Source organism: Vigna radiata, chromosome 2, assembly GCF_000741045.1.
Source record: "Vigna radiata var. radiata cultivar VC1973A chromosome 2, Vradiata_ver6, whole genome shotgun sequence".
Taxonomy (NCBI): Eukaryota; Viridiplantae; Streptophyta; class Magnoliopsida; order Fabales; family Fabaceae; genus Vigna; species Vigna radiata.
In genome coordinates, this window is record NC_028352.1 from 25164261 (window position 1) to 25179121 (window position 14861).

At 31.5% G+C, this 14861-nt stretch overlaps 2 protein-coding genes across 4 annotated transcripts; one reads left to right on the top strand and one right to left on the bottom strand.

The window, feature by feature from the left end:
• Positions 1 to 689: 689 nt before the first annotated feature.
• On the top strand, positions 690 to 5347 carry LOC106755674 (nuclear transcription factor Y subunit A-9). Of its 3 annotated transcripts, XM_014637864.2 has the most exons (8): positions 690 to 899; positions 1163 to 1248; positions 1473 to 1633; positions 2383 to 2489; positions 2677 to 2745; positions 3375 to 3539; positions 3875 to 4261; positions 5013 to 5347. In XM_014637864.2, the coding sequence occupies exons 3-7, from the start codon at positions 1489 to 1491 to the stop codon at positions 4229 to 4231; spliced, it is 843 nt and encodes a 280-aa protein (XP_014493350.1). In that variant the 5' UTR covers positions 690 to 899; positions 1163 to 1248; positions 1473 to 1488; the 3' UTR covers positions 4232 to 4261; positions 5013 to 5347. The 3 variants fall into 3 exon arrangements, with proteins under 3 accessions (XP_014493350.1, XP_014493351.1, XP_014493349.1); XM_014637865.2 differs by lacking the exon at positions 1163 to 1248 and having other exon boundaries at positions 3875 to 4256; XM_014637863.2 differs by lacking the exon at positions 1163 to 1248 and having other exon boundaries at positions 691 to 899.
• A 1271-nt stretch (positions 5348 to 6618) lies between these two features.
• Positions 6619 to 13791, bottom strand: LOC106756354 (carotenoid 9,10(9',10')-cleavage dioxygenase 1). The gene is made up of 14 exons (XM_014638745.2): positions 13570 to 13791; positions 11691 to 11761; positions 11429 to 11443; positions 10782 to 10893; positions 10567 to 10666; positions 10007 to 10069; positions 9648 to 9758; positions 9383 to 9567; positions 9131 to 9269; positions 8649 to 8766; positions 8456 to 8557; positions 7987 to 8238; positions 7481 to 7592; positions 6619 to 6783 (listed from the first exon to the last, which is right to left on the bottom strand). The coding sequence occupies exons 1-14, from the start codon at positions 13789 to 13791 to the stop codon at positions 6754 to 6756; spliced, it is 1632 nt and encodes a 543-aa protein (XP_014494231.1). The 3' UTR covers positions 6619 to 6753.
• Between the last annotated feature and the right edge of the window lie 1070 nt (positions 13792 to 14861).

Below are 14861 nucleotides of genomic sequence, written 5' to 3' on the forward strand. Positions count from 1 at the left end.
AGGAAAACAATATATTCTAACACAATATATATATATTATTTTTTTTACTAATTTATTATTTATTTATTATTATAATAATATGAATTTATTATCATTACCTTAAATTTAGTATAAGCGGAAGGAGACAAGTTGATGAGTCTTTGTGGTGGGGCCATGCACATTGTTTGTGATTGCAACACGTTGTGGAATATATACAGGTGTCATAGTTAGGTGAGAATTTAATTATTATATATTTTAATATTAGTTCAAAACCTTTTTTTTATCAATCTTTTATTTTATTATTTTATCACCAAAATATAAACAATGTCATTCTCTTACGGAATATTTTTTTTACTCAATAATAATATATGAAGATTAATTGTAGTAAAAGTTATACAAGAATGTAAAACTTTTTACACTTGTAATAAAGTAATAAAGCATAGGTGTTATGAAAATTTAAAGTATTATTCGATATTCTATATTGAGCTAGGTAACATGAAGATGAAGCTAGATATACTTTTCAACAATGTTTCTTCTTAAGTCTCATTCTATAATTGAGAAAAGGTTCAATTTTTGTCAACACATCATTGTTCTTACATTACACTCAAGTAATTAGGTAATGCAGGTTTCATTTTTTATTACATTTTCTCTTAGTTTTCTTCCAAAAGGGAGACATCAGACACTGACAAAGACCTTTGCGTGAAGTAGAAATAAAATATATTTCTTACATTTTCATCTTAGACGACAACAAAAAATTCTTTATTTATTTATTTCTTTCCTTATTATTCGTAAAAGTTAATTCTCATTTTCATCACTGCATCATGCTCCATTGTCTCTGATGAGGTTGCAGGCTTAGAGAAAGAGAGAGAATGGCTTTCGTCTTAATGCAATTCGGATTCTGAAAACTGAAGCTTTTCATAGTAAGTTCTTCTCAAGTTCCTGCCTTTGTTCTCTCAAGTCACAGTATCTCTAGTTTTTTATTCAAAGTTGACTTTAACTTTCTTGAGGGTGTTTCTCTCTTTGCTTGTTTGTTTGTATTCGTTTTCTTCATGATTAGTGTTTGGAAAATTTTGTTTTCAGCATGTGTGTTAGGTTGGGAAGAAAGCATGGGAAAGGAAATTTTGAGTTTTCAATGGAAAAGGGTAGTCAATAATAGCATTACTTTTTGTTTTTCCTTTTACAGTATTGGCTTCCATGCTAGCTACAATCCCTAATCAAGAACAACAGAACTTGATAAAGCTTAAGTCTTTCTGGGATTTTGAGAGGAGGGTAAATCTTCAAAATTGTTTCAGTTCAGTTATAGATTCATTTTCACAGCATGCAATTTAGTCTCAACATCATTAACCTTTTCCAGCTCTGTAATGGAGTTAACAGATTGAGATGTATTTGATCCTGAGCATCCCTTTTTCTTTTATGGCATGCTTTTTTCAACTTGATTATGTTCTTGTGCATCCATGGTTTTTGAATTTTGTTGTATCTTTGTGTGGTTCCAGGGAAAAAATTTCTAAGATGCCAGGAAAACCTGACTGTGATGATTACGGTGAGCAGATTCAGTTTCATCCTTGGTGGCGCTCAATTGGGGAAAATGCCTCCAAATCATCTTCAGCTGATCGGTTAAATGGTTCTCCTTCACTGCCTGGAACTGATAAGACAGGTGTCTGTCTATGATCCACCTATATTTCAATCTGTGTAGCATATCTGTATCCGATATTTTGAGATACTTTACTAATACTTATCTAATTTATAAAGGTGTAATGTTTTTATGATGACAGTTTATGATTTTTATTTTGACAATATTTAATATATTTGATTTTAATTTATATTCACACAATAGCAATCATATATATTTCATGTTTTTAAGAATTTTGTACATTTTTAATATGCATACATCACTTATGGTATCTTATTATATGTGTCATATTCAATACACGTATCGTATACATGCATCATATATCCATGCATCATAGGTGTCTGTATTTTGGCCAGCATCTTTTATTAGACTTTTGCTTGATAATAATGTTATTTGTTACTATTTGGAATAACCAACTCCTGTTTTTCTCTTGTAATTCTAACTATTTGGAATTACCAACATGCTAATGGTAATTTTCCACCATCTATTTGAACAGAGAAGAGTGCAATTCTTGAGGTAATTTAGTGATCCAAGGGAATGAAAGACCTTCTTTTGCCCTAATTGGCATTGGGATTCAATTGATTGAGATTCCCTTTCTTGCTTTGGACAGCACTTGTTAAACTTTTGTTGTTGTTTGCAAATGACTTCCATGTATACAGCAAGTAGTTTTTTCAAAGGAAATTCACTGACAAAAGACCTTAATGCCTCTCTCCACATGCATCAGCATTATATATGAATATAATTTATACTGATAAGTTTCTTGTTGGCATCAGGTGGTAAAGAGTACCAAAACATCAAACATGACTTGTCTTCAATCTCATTTAGCATGGACAAATACCTTGCTCCCAATCCTCACACAGAATTTGTTGGTCATTCAGTTGTAAGGCCTTTAAAATTACTTTTTGTAAGATAGTTAGGCACAGAGAACTTTTCTCACACACTGCATGAACATTTCATTCATAGTTGTAAGTTTATAGCTCCTTAATATCTCCCATATTATGTAATTTCTTTTGCATCTTTAAGGGTTTAAAAGTTAAGATTATAAGTTTCCTCAATATGTGATGCAGGTTTTGACATCTCCTTATTCGGATGCACAGTATGGTCAAATATTGACTACTTATGGTCAACAAGTTATGGTATGATAAGTTGCAATTTTCTGTACAGTATTTAAGAAAATTCCATTTATTTAATGGGCTTGCTTATTTTTCAATAAAAGGAATATTTTTTGGACATTTTATGATTTTGTGTCTCTCTAGTTGTATGTGGATTGATATTACCACTTGTAAGTAGTTTTTCTTTTCTTTTGTTTTGAATATGGTTTAGAAGTATTTAAGTTATCATATATTAGTGGATTAAATATGTTTTTACTCTCTAAACTTTAATACATTTTTTATTCTCAAACTTAAAAAATGGATAGATATATCAAATTTTGGGATAGAGACGAATTCCAATTTTGTTTGTGTCGAAGTTTAGAGATTAAAAACATATTAACCCTATATTAGTTTTTGGTTTTATAAATTGAGCATGCAATTTAATGTAATTCATTTTCTCTTTGGTATGAACTTTTTATAAGCAAATTATTTGCACATGTTTTCATGATTTTGTGCCATTGACGAGGATTACTTCTGCATCTAAATTTAAGTTCAACCTCTCTTTTCTTTCACTCTTTTTCCTGAGACTTTTATGACTTCTAATGTTCTTGTTGAACCAAGTAAATGCAACACTATTTCATTGCTAGTCCTAACAGATACTGGTATGATGCTAGATAAACCCTCCATTGTATGGAATGCATCAAGCTAGAATGCCTTTGCCACTCGAAATGGAAGAGGAGCCTGTTTATGTCAATGCAAAGCAGTATCATGGTATTTTGAGGCGAAGACAGTCACGTGCTAAAGCCGAGCTTGAAAAGAAAGTAATCAGAAACAGAAAGGTATGGTTCATATTCAACTTATTTAGGAAGAGGATCATGCAGCTAAGAGGAATGGTCTACTATCATCAAAACAATTAGAATGAAACAGAGTTGAAAAACAAAATAACTGTGAAGTTTAAACAAAATCACTTTGTTCTCTAAAGTGAATTTCTCCCTCTAGAGAATAAGAATCCAAATTACCTAATTTTTGTATCAGTTTCACCATGTCTCACTCTGGTTACTGGTGAGGTGCTTGTGAATGTTTTGTATCCACATAGTTTTATCTCAGTTCTTGCCATTGTTGTAGAATTGATCATTTTCCATGGCCTCATAGGTGTTTCATTCATTTCTTACAGCCATACCTGCACGAGTCTCGACACCTACATGCCATGAGAAGGGCAAGAGGCAATGGTGGTCGCTTTCTCAACACAAAGAAGCTTGAAAATAACAGTTCTAGTGTCACTTCTGACGAAGGCAACAATAGTGGTGCAAACCCCTCAGCAAACTCATTTAACACTCTGCATAGGCCCACCAACAATGAGAATCTAGCCTCATCAAACATGGTTCAGGACATGCAGAGAGTTCAGAGTTTCAACAATGGTTACCATAATGGAAATTGTCTTACAGCACTATACCTTTCACAAGTGAATGGAAAAAAGGAGGGAGGAGACTACTTTGGTAAAGAGAGAGACCCTCTTGGGGCTTTCAAATAGCACTCCCCTCTTCCATACAGCAACAGTTAGGTACCAGAAAAAACAAGATACACACACATATATACATATGGGTTAAATGTGTTTTTGAGTCTTAAACTTTTATACGAAATTGAAATTTGTTTATGTCCCAAACTTTGATATAGTTTGATCTCTAAATTTTAATAATGTATAGATATAGTTTTTCTAATCTAACTGCATAAATTTTTTTTACATGTTAAATGATGTTTCAAGTTAGTTTTTGAGTTGTTTATACTGTTTGATATGTTTTAGCATAATGAATAGATATAGTCTTTCTAATCTAACTGCATAAGTTAATGATGTTTCAAGCTAGTTTTTGAATTGTTTATACTGTTTGATATGTTTTAGCATAATGAATAGATATATAGTCTTTCTAATCTAACTGCATAAATTAATGATGTTTCAAGCTAGTTTTTGAGTTGTTTACACTATTTGATATGTTTTAGCTCATATGCTAATTAGAAATGCAGTTTAACACGTAAAAGAAAATTAACAATGTAGGGTGAAGAGGACTGTCAACGTTTGAGAAATAAACAAATTTCAATTTAACATCTAAGTTTTGGGACAGGTTTAGTTGAGACTCTGGTCTTTGACCAGCTGAATTTCTACAGATTAGTTAATGCATGTTAATATTAGCTTATGGAGAAACTCATTTCAATCTTTCACTCCCAGAAGTGCTTATAGAAAAGTTTTGTTTGTTATTGTATAGTGAGCTTTTTGTTGAATTTGTCTGATGTCTGATGTGAGGTTTGATATTTTGCAGGTGAAGGGCTTAATCTCATTCAACTTATGATGCTGTATTGAAGGCAAATCATTCTTGGCTCAGTTAAGTGGTGAGACCAGTGTCATGGTGTACTCTATTCCTTGTTTGGTCTCTCCCTTTGCTTTTGTTTTCTCTTTGCAAGTCCATTGTTAATGGGATGACAAAGAAAAGAAAAAATCACTTTGGTTTCAGAACTTTTTTATGCTTTCAACTATGTGACAGTTGATTAAACTGTGAAGTGATTTTAGACATATGCTGCATAAAACCTTCAAAACTTTCTCTGTTTTGTCCTATATCTTCTTGCAAATTGTTATGCTTAAAGTTTGCAAGACTCATTTTTTGATCTTGTTGGCAATTTCGTTTTGCACCCCCATGGTTTTCTTCATGCACCTCCATGGGGTGTGCAAAGGACAGGATTGTCCCCTTGCTGTCACCTTTGTCGCCCAACTCCTTTCTTGTTGGAATTTATTTAAGCAACTTGTACAATTCAAAAAGTATTTATTACATAAAAAAAGTTATTTAATCTAAAACCATTTGGATTCTACGACAGTGATATTTTTTAAATTGTGTAATTAAGAAATATTTATGAATTGTATAATTTAAAAGTATAATTTTGCACAATTTAAAAATTATACTTTAAAAAATTCTGAATAACTTTTAGATTACTATTTTAAAAAATAATATAATTTTGATTTAATATGCTTCGAAAGTTATGAATTTCAGAACTTAGTTATGAAAGAAAAAAGGTTTACATTAAAGGGTAAAGTGGGAATTTTAATATTTATATGGGTGCATAATAAAAGCATGGATTTGAAAAAAAGAATGTGTCATTTTTAAAATTTTAAGATAATGTATTTTTTTAATTATACCATATTTTTATTTTTATTATACATTTGGATAGAGAAAACTCAAAGGGCTATAATAGTTAATTAATTAAAAATGAAGAATCAAATATTTTCTGTGGATATAAGAACCTTAAAATATTACTGTACAGAAATAAGGAAAGTATGTATACATTTTCAATACTCTCATTTCAGTGTATATTTCATTATTTTTTTTTTCTATGTAATCATAACTTATTTTTCTCTATTCATATTAATTGAATTAAATGTATAATTGAAAAGGAATATTGTATAAGAAATAATAGATAAAAAAATACCTTTTGTTAAAAAACTGATAATTGGTGAGGAACAAAGGAAATAAAATTGAAACTTGGAATGACTTAATTTCATGGTAATTTAAGTTTAATATAAAAATATAAACTTAAATTTCAATGGATAAAAAACAAATTTAACTCGAGTACGAAAAATAAAAACAATTTTTTTTTTATGTATAGATTTTAAATGAAAACAATTACCTTATTGTTTTATATGTTTGAGAATAGGATATGACCAATTCGTGAGATGTATTATTATGTATCTAAGTTAAATTTTTCTCATCTTTACTTTTCATTTTCTCTTAGGTGATATTTTTAGTGACTTTAATAAGTAATTACTTTCAGATAATATGAAAAATAATTAATGATATATTTTCAGGCATGAAACTTTTCATAAAAATATCAATAATTATGAAAATAATTGAATACTTCTTATTAAAATTGTAATCATACGAGCAATTAATATGAATATTCCATTAATTTTTAGTATTGCTTAATATATTATTATCTTAAAGTATATTCCATTATTTGTAGCAAAAAGTATACAAAGATTGAGGCAGAACAACAGAGAGGCTGCAACCATTATCACAGTTTTGCTTGTTCTTGCAATTGTTCCTGCCCAAAGAGAAACAATAACAATAATTAGTAGCATCCTCTTAAATGGAAGAAGAAATGAGGGTAATATTATGTAGTATAAGCACTTTCAACAGAACAAAAGGTAAGCAATGAATGAGGAACTATTAGTACTTCTTTGTAAAAAAGTGATTTTTATCAGCTCATTTAGCAGCAAACCCTGATGCTTGTCTGGTAGCATGAAACAGTGAAAGTGAAGATAATGTTGGTTGTTTGAAAAAAAAAGTACTATATTTTATTTATAAATTAAATATGTTTTTAGTCCACGAAATTAAAAATCATTCATGTTCAAAACTTTCATATATTTTGATCCTAAACATAAAAAATAATGAATATAGTCTTCTTAAAGCAAAAATATTAGGTTAGAAAGACTATATATATTCATTTTTAAAGTTTGTAAACCAAATTATATTAAAGTTTACAATAAGTACAAATTCCAATTTTGCAAGTTTAAGAACTAAAAATGTATTTAATCTTATCTTTGTAGTTTATTTCTTTATTAATTTTCTTCAACCAGACACTTCCAATTTTCACTTATTTCATTCACCATTTAGATTTTCATTCCCTCACTACCGAATAGACCCAGAAGAAAATGGTTGCTTAATAAACATTCTGAGTAATGTGGAGGAAAGAAAGAGACGAAGAAATGCAATGATGAAATATATAAAGCAACACAAACCTCAGTCACAAAGAAGGCATGGAAACCATATGGAACTCTATTGGGCAATTCCACAACCGCAACGGGATCTGCTGACATTGTTTTTGCATCAATGACATGCACAAATGATTTTCTGCAGTTTTGTATTTTGAATTCTGTCAGTTAGCAATTGTAATGCAGATTACAGAAACTTGATAGACAATTTTTAAGAGGATATCATTATCTTAGTACTATAGAAGGTACTTTCAATTTGTAAAATGTAAAGGTATACAACATGTGTGCATGTTCATAATCAGTCCAAAGCATTATCTTTCTGTAATTACTTCCTTCTTCCTATATGTAAGTGTAAGTGTTTCTGTAGCAGAAAGAAGAAAAAATGGAAGGTTTGAATAATACAAGGATCACAAACCAAAAAGATGTAAGAACTAGTAGTTATAGTTAGTATACTAGTATGGACAAAAAGGTGTTTAAACCTAAAAATAAGTTTATAGAAGTCACTGCTTCGAGTGTGTAGAGAAATGTGTTACCCTGCATTTTCATCATGTACAAACAAGACCAAGTATCCATCATCTTCTTCGGAGTCTATTCCAGGGACACGAGGGATATAAACAGCTTCCGAGCCAAACTTTCCTGGTCCCAAGTCATAGAGTCCCTGAACATTTCCTCCAACTTCAAGCTTTTCTTTTCCATGATCTGGTTCGGCAAGCAAATCAAATTTGATAACACCGGTAACTTTTGCAATGTTGTCTAATGTGGTACCATAAACATATCGCTGCTTCCTGATGAAATGAAAGATTAAATGTGACCATGATGATTAAAATTATCAAATACAACATAACCATCATAGTTGAGGTGTTAAAGTTCATAATGATGTCTAACATGACTTTATTTGGATTAAAGTTATCAAATTGACAGATGATTGAGATAGACTTGTTTACAAATTATTGAGTACCTTGACTTCCCTAAATTTTCTCAACATAGAGAGAATGAGCTTACCTGCCAGTGTAGCTTTCATTGACTCTAGGAAAATCTACAGCAGAGGCTGACAGTTTCTTTTGAGAAGCTTCACCAGTTTTCATGTTAAATCTCATTTCATACCTGGAAAGAGTTCAGTTATCATAAATAAAGAACAATTATGCAGTAAACTGTTTTTTCCTCCAAAATTTACATGTCAGAATGAATCCTTTACAGCTCATTTGAGAAATTTTCATGCTTTTCCTGGACAGCCCCACCGACGTTGTCCAACTTTGGATTCTGAAGGCGGCATGTGATCAGAACAACTTCATCTTCCTCCTCCCAAGCATTGGCTGAAAAAAAAAATGACATGAAATTTTACAACTGAGAAATCTGTATAAATAAATAATTCAGAGCATAAATTGAACCTGGTTTAGAATTCAAATATTTTAAGTATGTCACAATGGACAACTTTATGAAATGTTACTGCAAGGATTGTTATTATACTATATAGAGCCAAAAGACATCGTCCATACTGTGGCAGGAAAAATATACCAGATTGTCTAATTTATTCTTTTGAAGGACAAACACCACATCTAACACATTTTGATAAATAAAAGGAGATTATTTTCGAAGGGCCAAGAACAAAATAGTATTAGCATATCCTTGTGGAACATCAATGAACATACAAATGAGAAACGAAATAAACAAGCATACCATTGTGGAATATGAAGCAGTTTGGTAGCTCAAACCATCTAATACTCTTTTCATCCTTAGCATACCGAGGTAGCACACCAAAACGGGCTTTCCTGGTTGAATCAAATGAGAATATCAATGTATTATTCTTCACCATTTCCTGAAAAAGGGTTTCAATCCACAATGTCAAATTCATTAATTGCCACCAATTGATGTACAAAGTCAATATGTATGTTTTTTTCCGGAATATAAGAACAGATAGACCTGCAATACCTTTGGCCTAAAAATTAGAGGAAGATCCATGAATATTGCATAATTCTCTGTGATGGCAAAGTCATGCATCATGATGGGATCTGATACTGTTATGGGTACAGGATCATGCATATAACCATCTTTTGAAATTACTCTGTATGTGATATATGGTGGTGTATGTGCATAGCCAAATGTAAACATCTCCCCTGCATACAGAATATTTATTTGTTGGACAAATATTCCATTAAATCAGACAATTTAATCACTCATTTAAAGATCGCTTCACCAGTAAATGGATCAACTTTTGGATGAGCAGTGAAGGAGTGGCCCAATCTTTTATCATAATCTAGCAATCCAAGTGTCTGCAAATCACCGTCTTCAAAAACTTTAATAGCATCTGCAAAATTCAAAATGAAACTACTTCAGTCCTGGAGACTAGAATAGGTCAAAACAAGTATAACTAGCAAGTATCCATGAGAAAGGAAAGAACACTGTCCGCTTAAGATCATAACTTGATGAATCTTTCATTCCCTTAGTTCTATACAGTCCATGGCATTTCAGATATAATCAGCAAGCTTATATCATTCATTAAAGAAAATAAAAATAAAAATAAATAAAAAAAAAGTGGGCACAAATGGTACTTACAAGGTTTATCTGCTTCTGAGAGAGCTAGAAGCTTCCCATGGTGATATACAAGAGCAGTATTGGCTGGTAGAAATGGGAATATGAACACAAGTTAGTTTCAACAATTTCAGTGATGCACAAGAGCTTAATATTCCCAGTCAAAAACCACCAGGAGAATTCACCAAAATATGTGTATCGGTAATCAGCAAAGCAAAGTACCAGGTAGTGCATTCTCCAGTCATATAGTAATGAAATGTATACGAGTGTGTTCTCGTATGCATTTGCATTTGTCAAGTGTGTGTGTACACATATGCGTATGCATTTGTCGAGTGTGTGTACACGTATGCATATGCATTTATCAAAATTTATACGAGCATTGTAAGATGCAATGATAACATGAACACCATACTTGTGATATATTTTTTGAAGTACCAATACTTAAAAGAAGCCCATACATAACGACAGCGGAATCTTCAAATGGGACACACAACGTACTATTTCAATGGTACTGAACAAAAATTGCAGAATGTAAGAAATTCATGGGACCTTAAATTTGAAAAGAACCATAAAGCACAAATTACCTGTTCCACCTCCATAAGAAATATCCAACACTTTGAATTTAGTTCTCAGCATATGTATGTTAACCATTAAAAGTCCAAATAGACCCTTGAGATCTCCAATCTGATAGCAACACAAGAAGCTACGTTTCTCTAGGGAATCTAAAATAAATTATTTCTAAATTATAAAACTACTAAAATTTTCACTCAGCTTCTAGGCTTTCACTTTCTTTCTATACCTTCATAAATTTGGACCGTCCAAAGTATTCTTCTTGTTTAAGACGAGAAGTTTTCACAAAACGTGAAACATATGTAGCTTTTCCATCTTTGATGCGCAAACCATGAATCATTCTGCAATTCATTGATACATGAATCAAAATTGGAGGAATAGACACCAGAACTGTGAATTTTGTGCTGTATAAATTGGCAGCCCAAAACTTAAGAAAATCAGAGACAGTGAAATTGCCATTATGGTGAGCTGCAGAAAGTCAGAAATGAGTGTATAATTGGAACTGGTGTTTGATTCACGAACAATTGAACTGAAATTTGTATGGGAGGTGCTTTGTTATCTAGAATACTATATTTTTTAGGCGTAGTTAAGATTGTGGACCTTATACTTTTACTCTATGTTAAATTTAGTATCTATAGTTTCAATTTGTCCATTTACTCCATCATTTTACCAACTACCCCCCTCCCCCTCTCAATGAAATGTAGGGATTCTGGAAAAAGAAAAAATGTTGAGATTTTGATTAAAGTTTGATACTTAACAATATCCCCAAGAAATTCCAAATTCCAAAAGATCCAGAAAATATGGCCAGTCTATACAACTCATTTATAACAAACTTGAAAGAAATATGTGTTTGCATATAGGAAGAGAAGCACACACCCATCTCCATCAAACCTGCAAAAACAGTGAGAGAAAGCACGGTATAAGAGTCAAAATCCACTTTAAGAACACATTTTTTGTTACAGACTAATTTAAAAAGTTCCATATTAACACCAAACCTTTTTGCATAATAAGTAAATATGGTAAAAAGAAAATCAATATACTTGTAAGCTACATGTATCATAAAAATTGAATATTTGCCAGGATTTGTTCAATATCTCATAATATAGAGTTCAAAAATATACAAATAATAAAACTTTACCAGTGATATCCGGCAACAGGAGAAAACTTTGGATTAGGTCCAACTCTGACAAACTCCCCATTCAAGCAATCCTGAAAGACAGTTATAAACGGTAGAGAATAAGTGGCACGACCAGATGTTGCTCTAGACTCTAGACCTTTGGGGAAAGAGTATATTACATTAAAATGTTTTAATTATATATCAGGTAACATTTTTCAAGGACAGTAATCAGAAAAACAGAGATATACCACACATTTTTCATGACCAGTAGCATAACAAGGTCTTGCATTTAAACAGAGGCATAAAGCACCATTATACTAGTAAATTATAAAAAACAACGAACTGCCAGAAAGACGGACATGGACTACTTCCACGGTAATAAAAGATTAGGAAAATCTAGATATTGTAATTCTTACAATAACGAGATCTTCATCAATAAAACAACCAACTTTCAACTTTGCAAACGATGTATAAAACATGGCATGATTTGATGTTTGTTTAAAGAACTTCACACCATGTTAGAGAATCAAAATTATTCCATTTTCTTCTCTCTCTTCTCTGTTTATCCAGATTCTTTAATTTCCCTGTCTAAGTATTCCCCTTCAATTCAGAGTTAAAATATAAGGTCATAACACCACAGCAGATAAAATGAAATACAATAACACAGACTTTTTAAGAAACAATCCAGAACTGTGATTTCAGCAGCAGTCTCAAGCTTTTTTTGTGTAAACCCCACTTGCACAAGAGCTGATTTAGGATCTTTAGAGTTAGAACCTTGTATGAAATTTGGAAAATTAGTGAGAAGGTGAATTGGAAAGTGACTGAAATTCCAAGTTGGATAGTATTTTAGAAACATCTATATCTCAAACTATAAAACTCCAATTGAGGTGCCTCCAAAATGAGGTGAACATTCAAGTTTTGAACTTTAACTTAGGCTCAAAAATAATTTGGGCGCATAGAACAAAAGATATGACCATGAGATAAACCAGGACAAAAGTGAGTTTCTGAATTAGGGTGAAGGAAGAAAAAGAGGTGAAAATAAAATGTAAAAGGGAATAATCACTCTTTCCAAGAGAGACAACTTACAAAGGATGGAAAAGTCCTTTGATACAACCAAGGGGTTCTTGAATAGCTCAAGAACACGGGATAATCACTCTCACTAAGATAAAAAGATATAAACTCTAATAATTTTGAATAAAACTCAACTTGTATCATTGATAAAAATGGTTCAGGTTATATAGAAGCTTTAGCCATCGTAGTTACAAAGGATTCATTAACTGCAATTACATCTTACTTAAGTTAATAATGATCCCACTTAAACTAATAATGATCTCACTGATTGTAATGAAATTGTGGCAACTAAAAGTCACCCAAAAGCAATAAAACTCAGCCCACTAGCAATCCACATTCATGGTATTATAAGATCTCATTCATGCAATTATTTGCAACAAAAATAAAATAAAATTAGTGCAGCCAAAAACATTGTCAATTGGACTTTATTAAAAACTATGTCACCTCATTTTTCTTCTACCCGGTTGGATTCACATCATTTTTGGACTGCATGGGACTAAAACTGTAGCCGCATTTGTCAACTATTTACCACAAGTTCAAGAAACAAGACAACGATACATGCTCCTCAGATGGACAACCATACAACAGTACAAGTTTAATTTTCATACACTATCAAAGTAAAAATTTAACATTATCGATCAACCGGTCAGAAATTATCTTGACTGGAATTTCTCAAATAACAATAACAGTAAACAACAGTCTTCCCTACATGACAAAATCTATGATTTGATAACACCAAACACTGTCAAACAATCTATACAGCATGAGTACTCTTAAATTGAATTTAATAAAGCAAAAATTCAACAAAGCAAGAGGCAAAAGTACTAACCGGGAGGTGTCCTTTGACAGGAAGGTCCTTTATGGGAGGGGTCTCAGTGACAGGAGCAAAATTACCAGTGAGGTAGTGATGGGGCAGTGAAGTGTCATACAAAAACTTCACCACCAGCTTCTCCAACAAATCAATCACTTTTGAGGTGAAGCCATTGCTGGGTTTTGGCTCCACCTTCACCAACTCCCCCTCTCCGCCGTTCTTCTTTCCATCGTCCCCCATTTGACTCAATGATTGCAACAAAGCTTTGAGCTTTACGAAAAAGGGTGTGGAAATTGATGAGTGGATGTGTCACTATTTGAATAATGGCTTTGGTCTGATGTGGCTGATCTTCCAATGGTTCACTGTTGTTAAGGCCTTGTTTGGCCTAGCAATTGCCACGTTGTGTCACGATCACACTCTCGTTGATTCTGAATTGTGGGACACAAATAATGATCTTACATTTTATTTTATCCTCGTTTATCTTTTAAATTCTTCCCATTATTAAAGATATTTCAACGATTAATGTTATTATTAAGTGATATATTCATTTTAAAATATCCTTACATAATATCTGTAATTTTAATTAAGTTTAATAGCCAATTTAGTCCTCATTTTTGTTGAAAAATCTCAATTTAGTCCCTCGTTATAAAAGTGTTTTAAATTGGTCCTAACTTTTAAAATAGTGGGTCAGATTGGTCCCTTATGTTAAATATAAATTAATGAAATTAATAGATGATGATATGATACAACTTAAAGCTAACGAGGGACCAATCTAACACATCAGCTTTAAGCTGTGTCATATCATCATCTATTAATTTCATTAACTTATATTTAACGAAAGGGACCAATCTGACCCACTATTTTAAAAGTTATGACTAATGTAGAACACTTTTATAACAAGAGACTAAATTGAAATTTTTCAACCAAAGTAAGGACTAAATTAGCTATTAAACCTTTTAATTATTGGTCAATGCCACGGTGAACAAATTTTATTACGACGAGACTTGAAAATCATAACAAAAATAGAAAAGAATAAAACATAGTAGTATAAACAAACATTAATGTTTGTCCGCATTGTTATTATATTATTCTATTTTATTACAATTTGGTCCCAAGTATCGAACACGTACTAATTTTTATTTTTATTGAAAATTAAGAAATAAAACAATATTTAACTATAAATTTTATATACTGGAGTGTATATTTTACTTTTATACATTTTAAGTTTCTTATTTTTTTTCACATTATTTTCTTACTAACTAATGACTTTACATTTTTTTTCAAATTTAAATATCTAAAATAATATATGA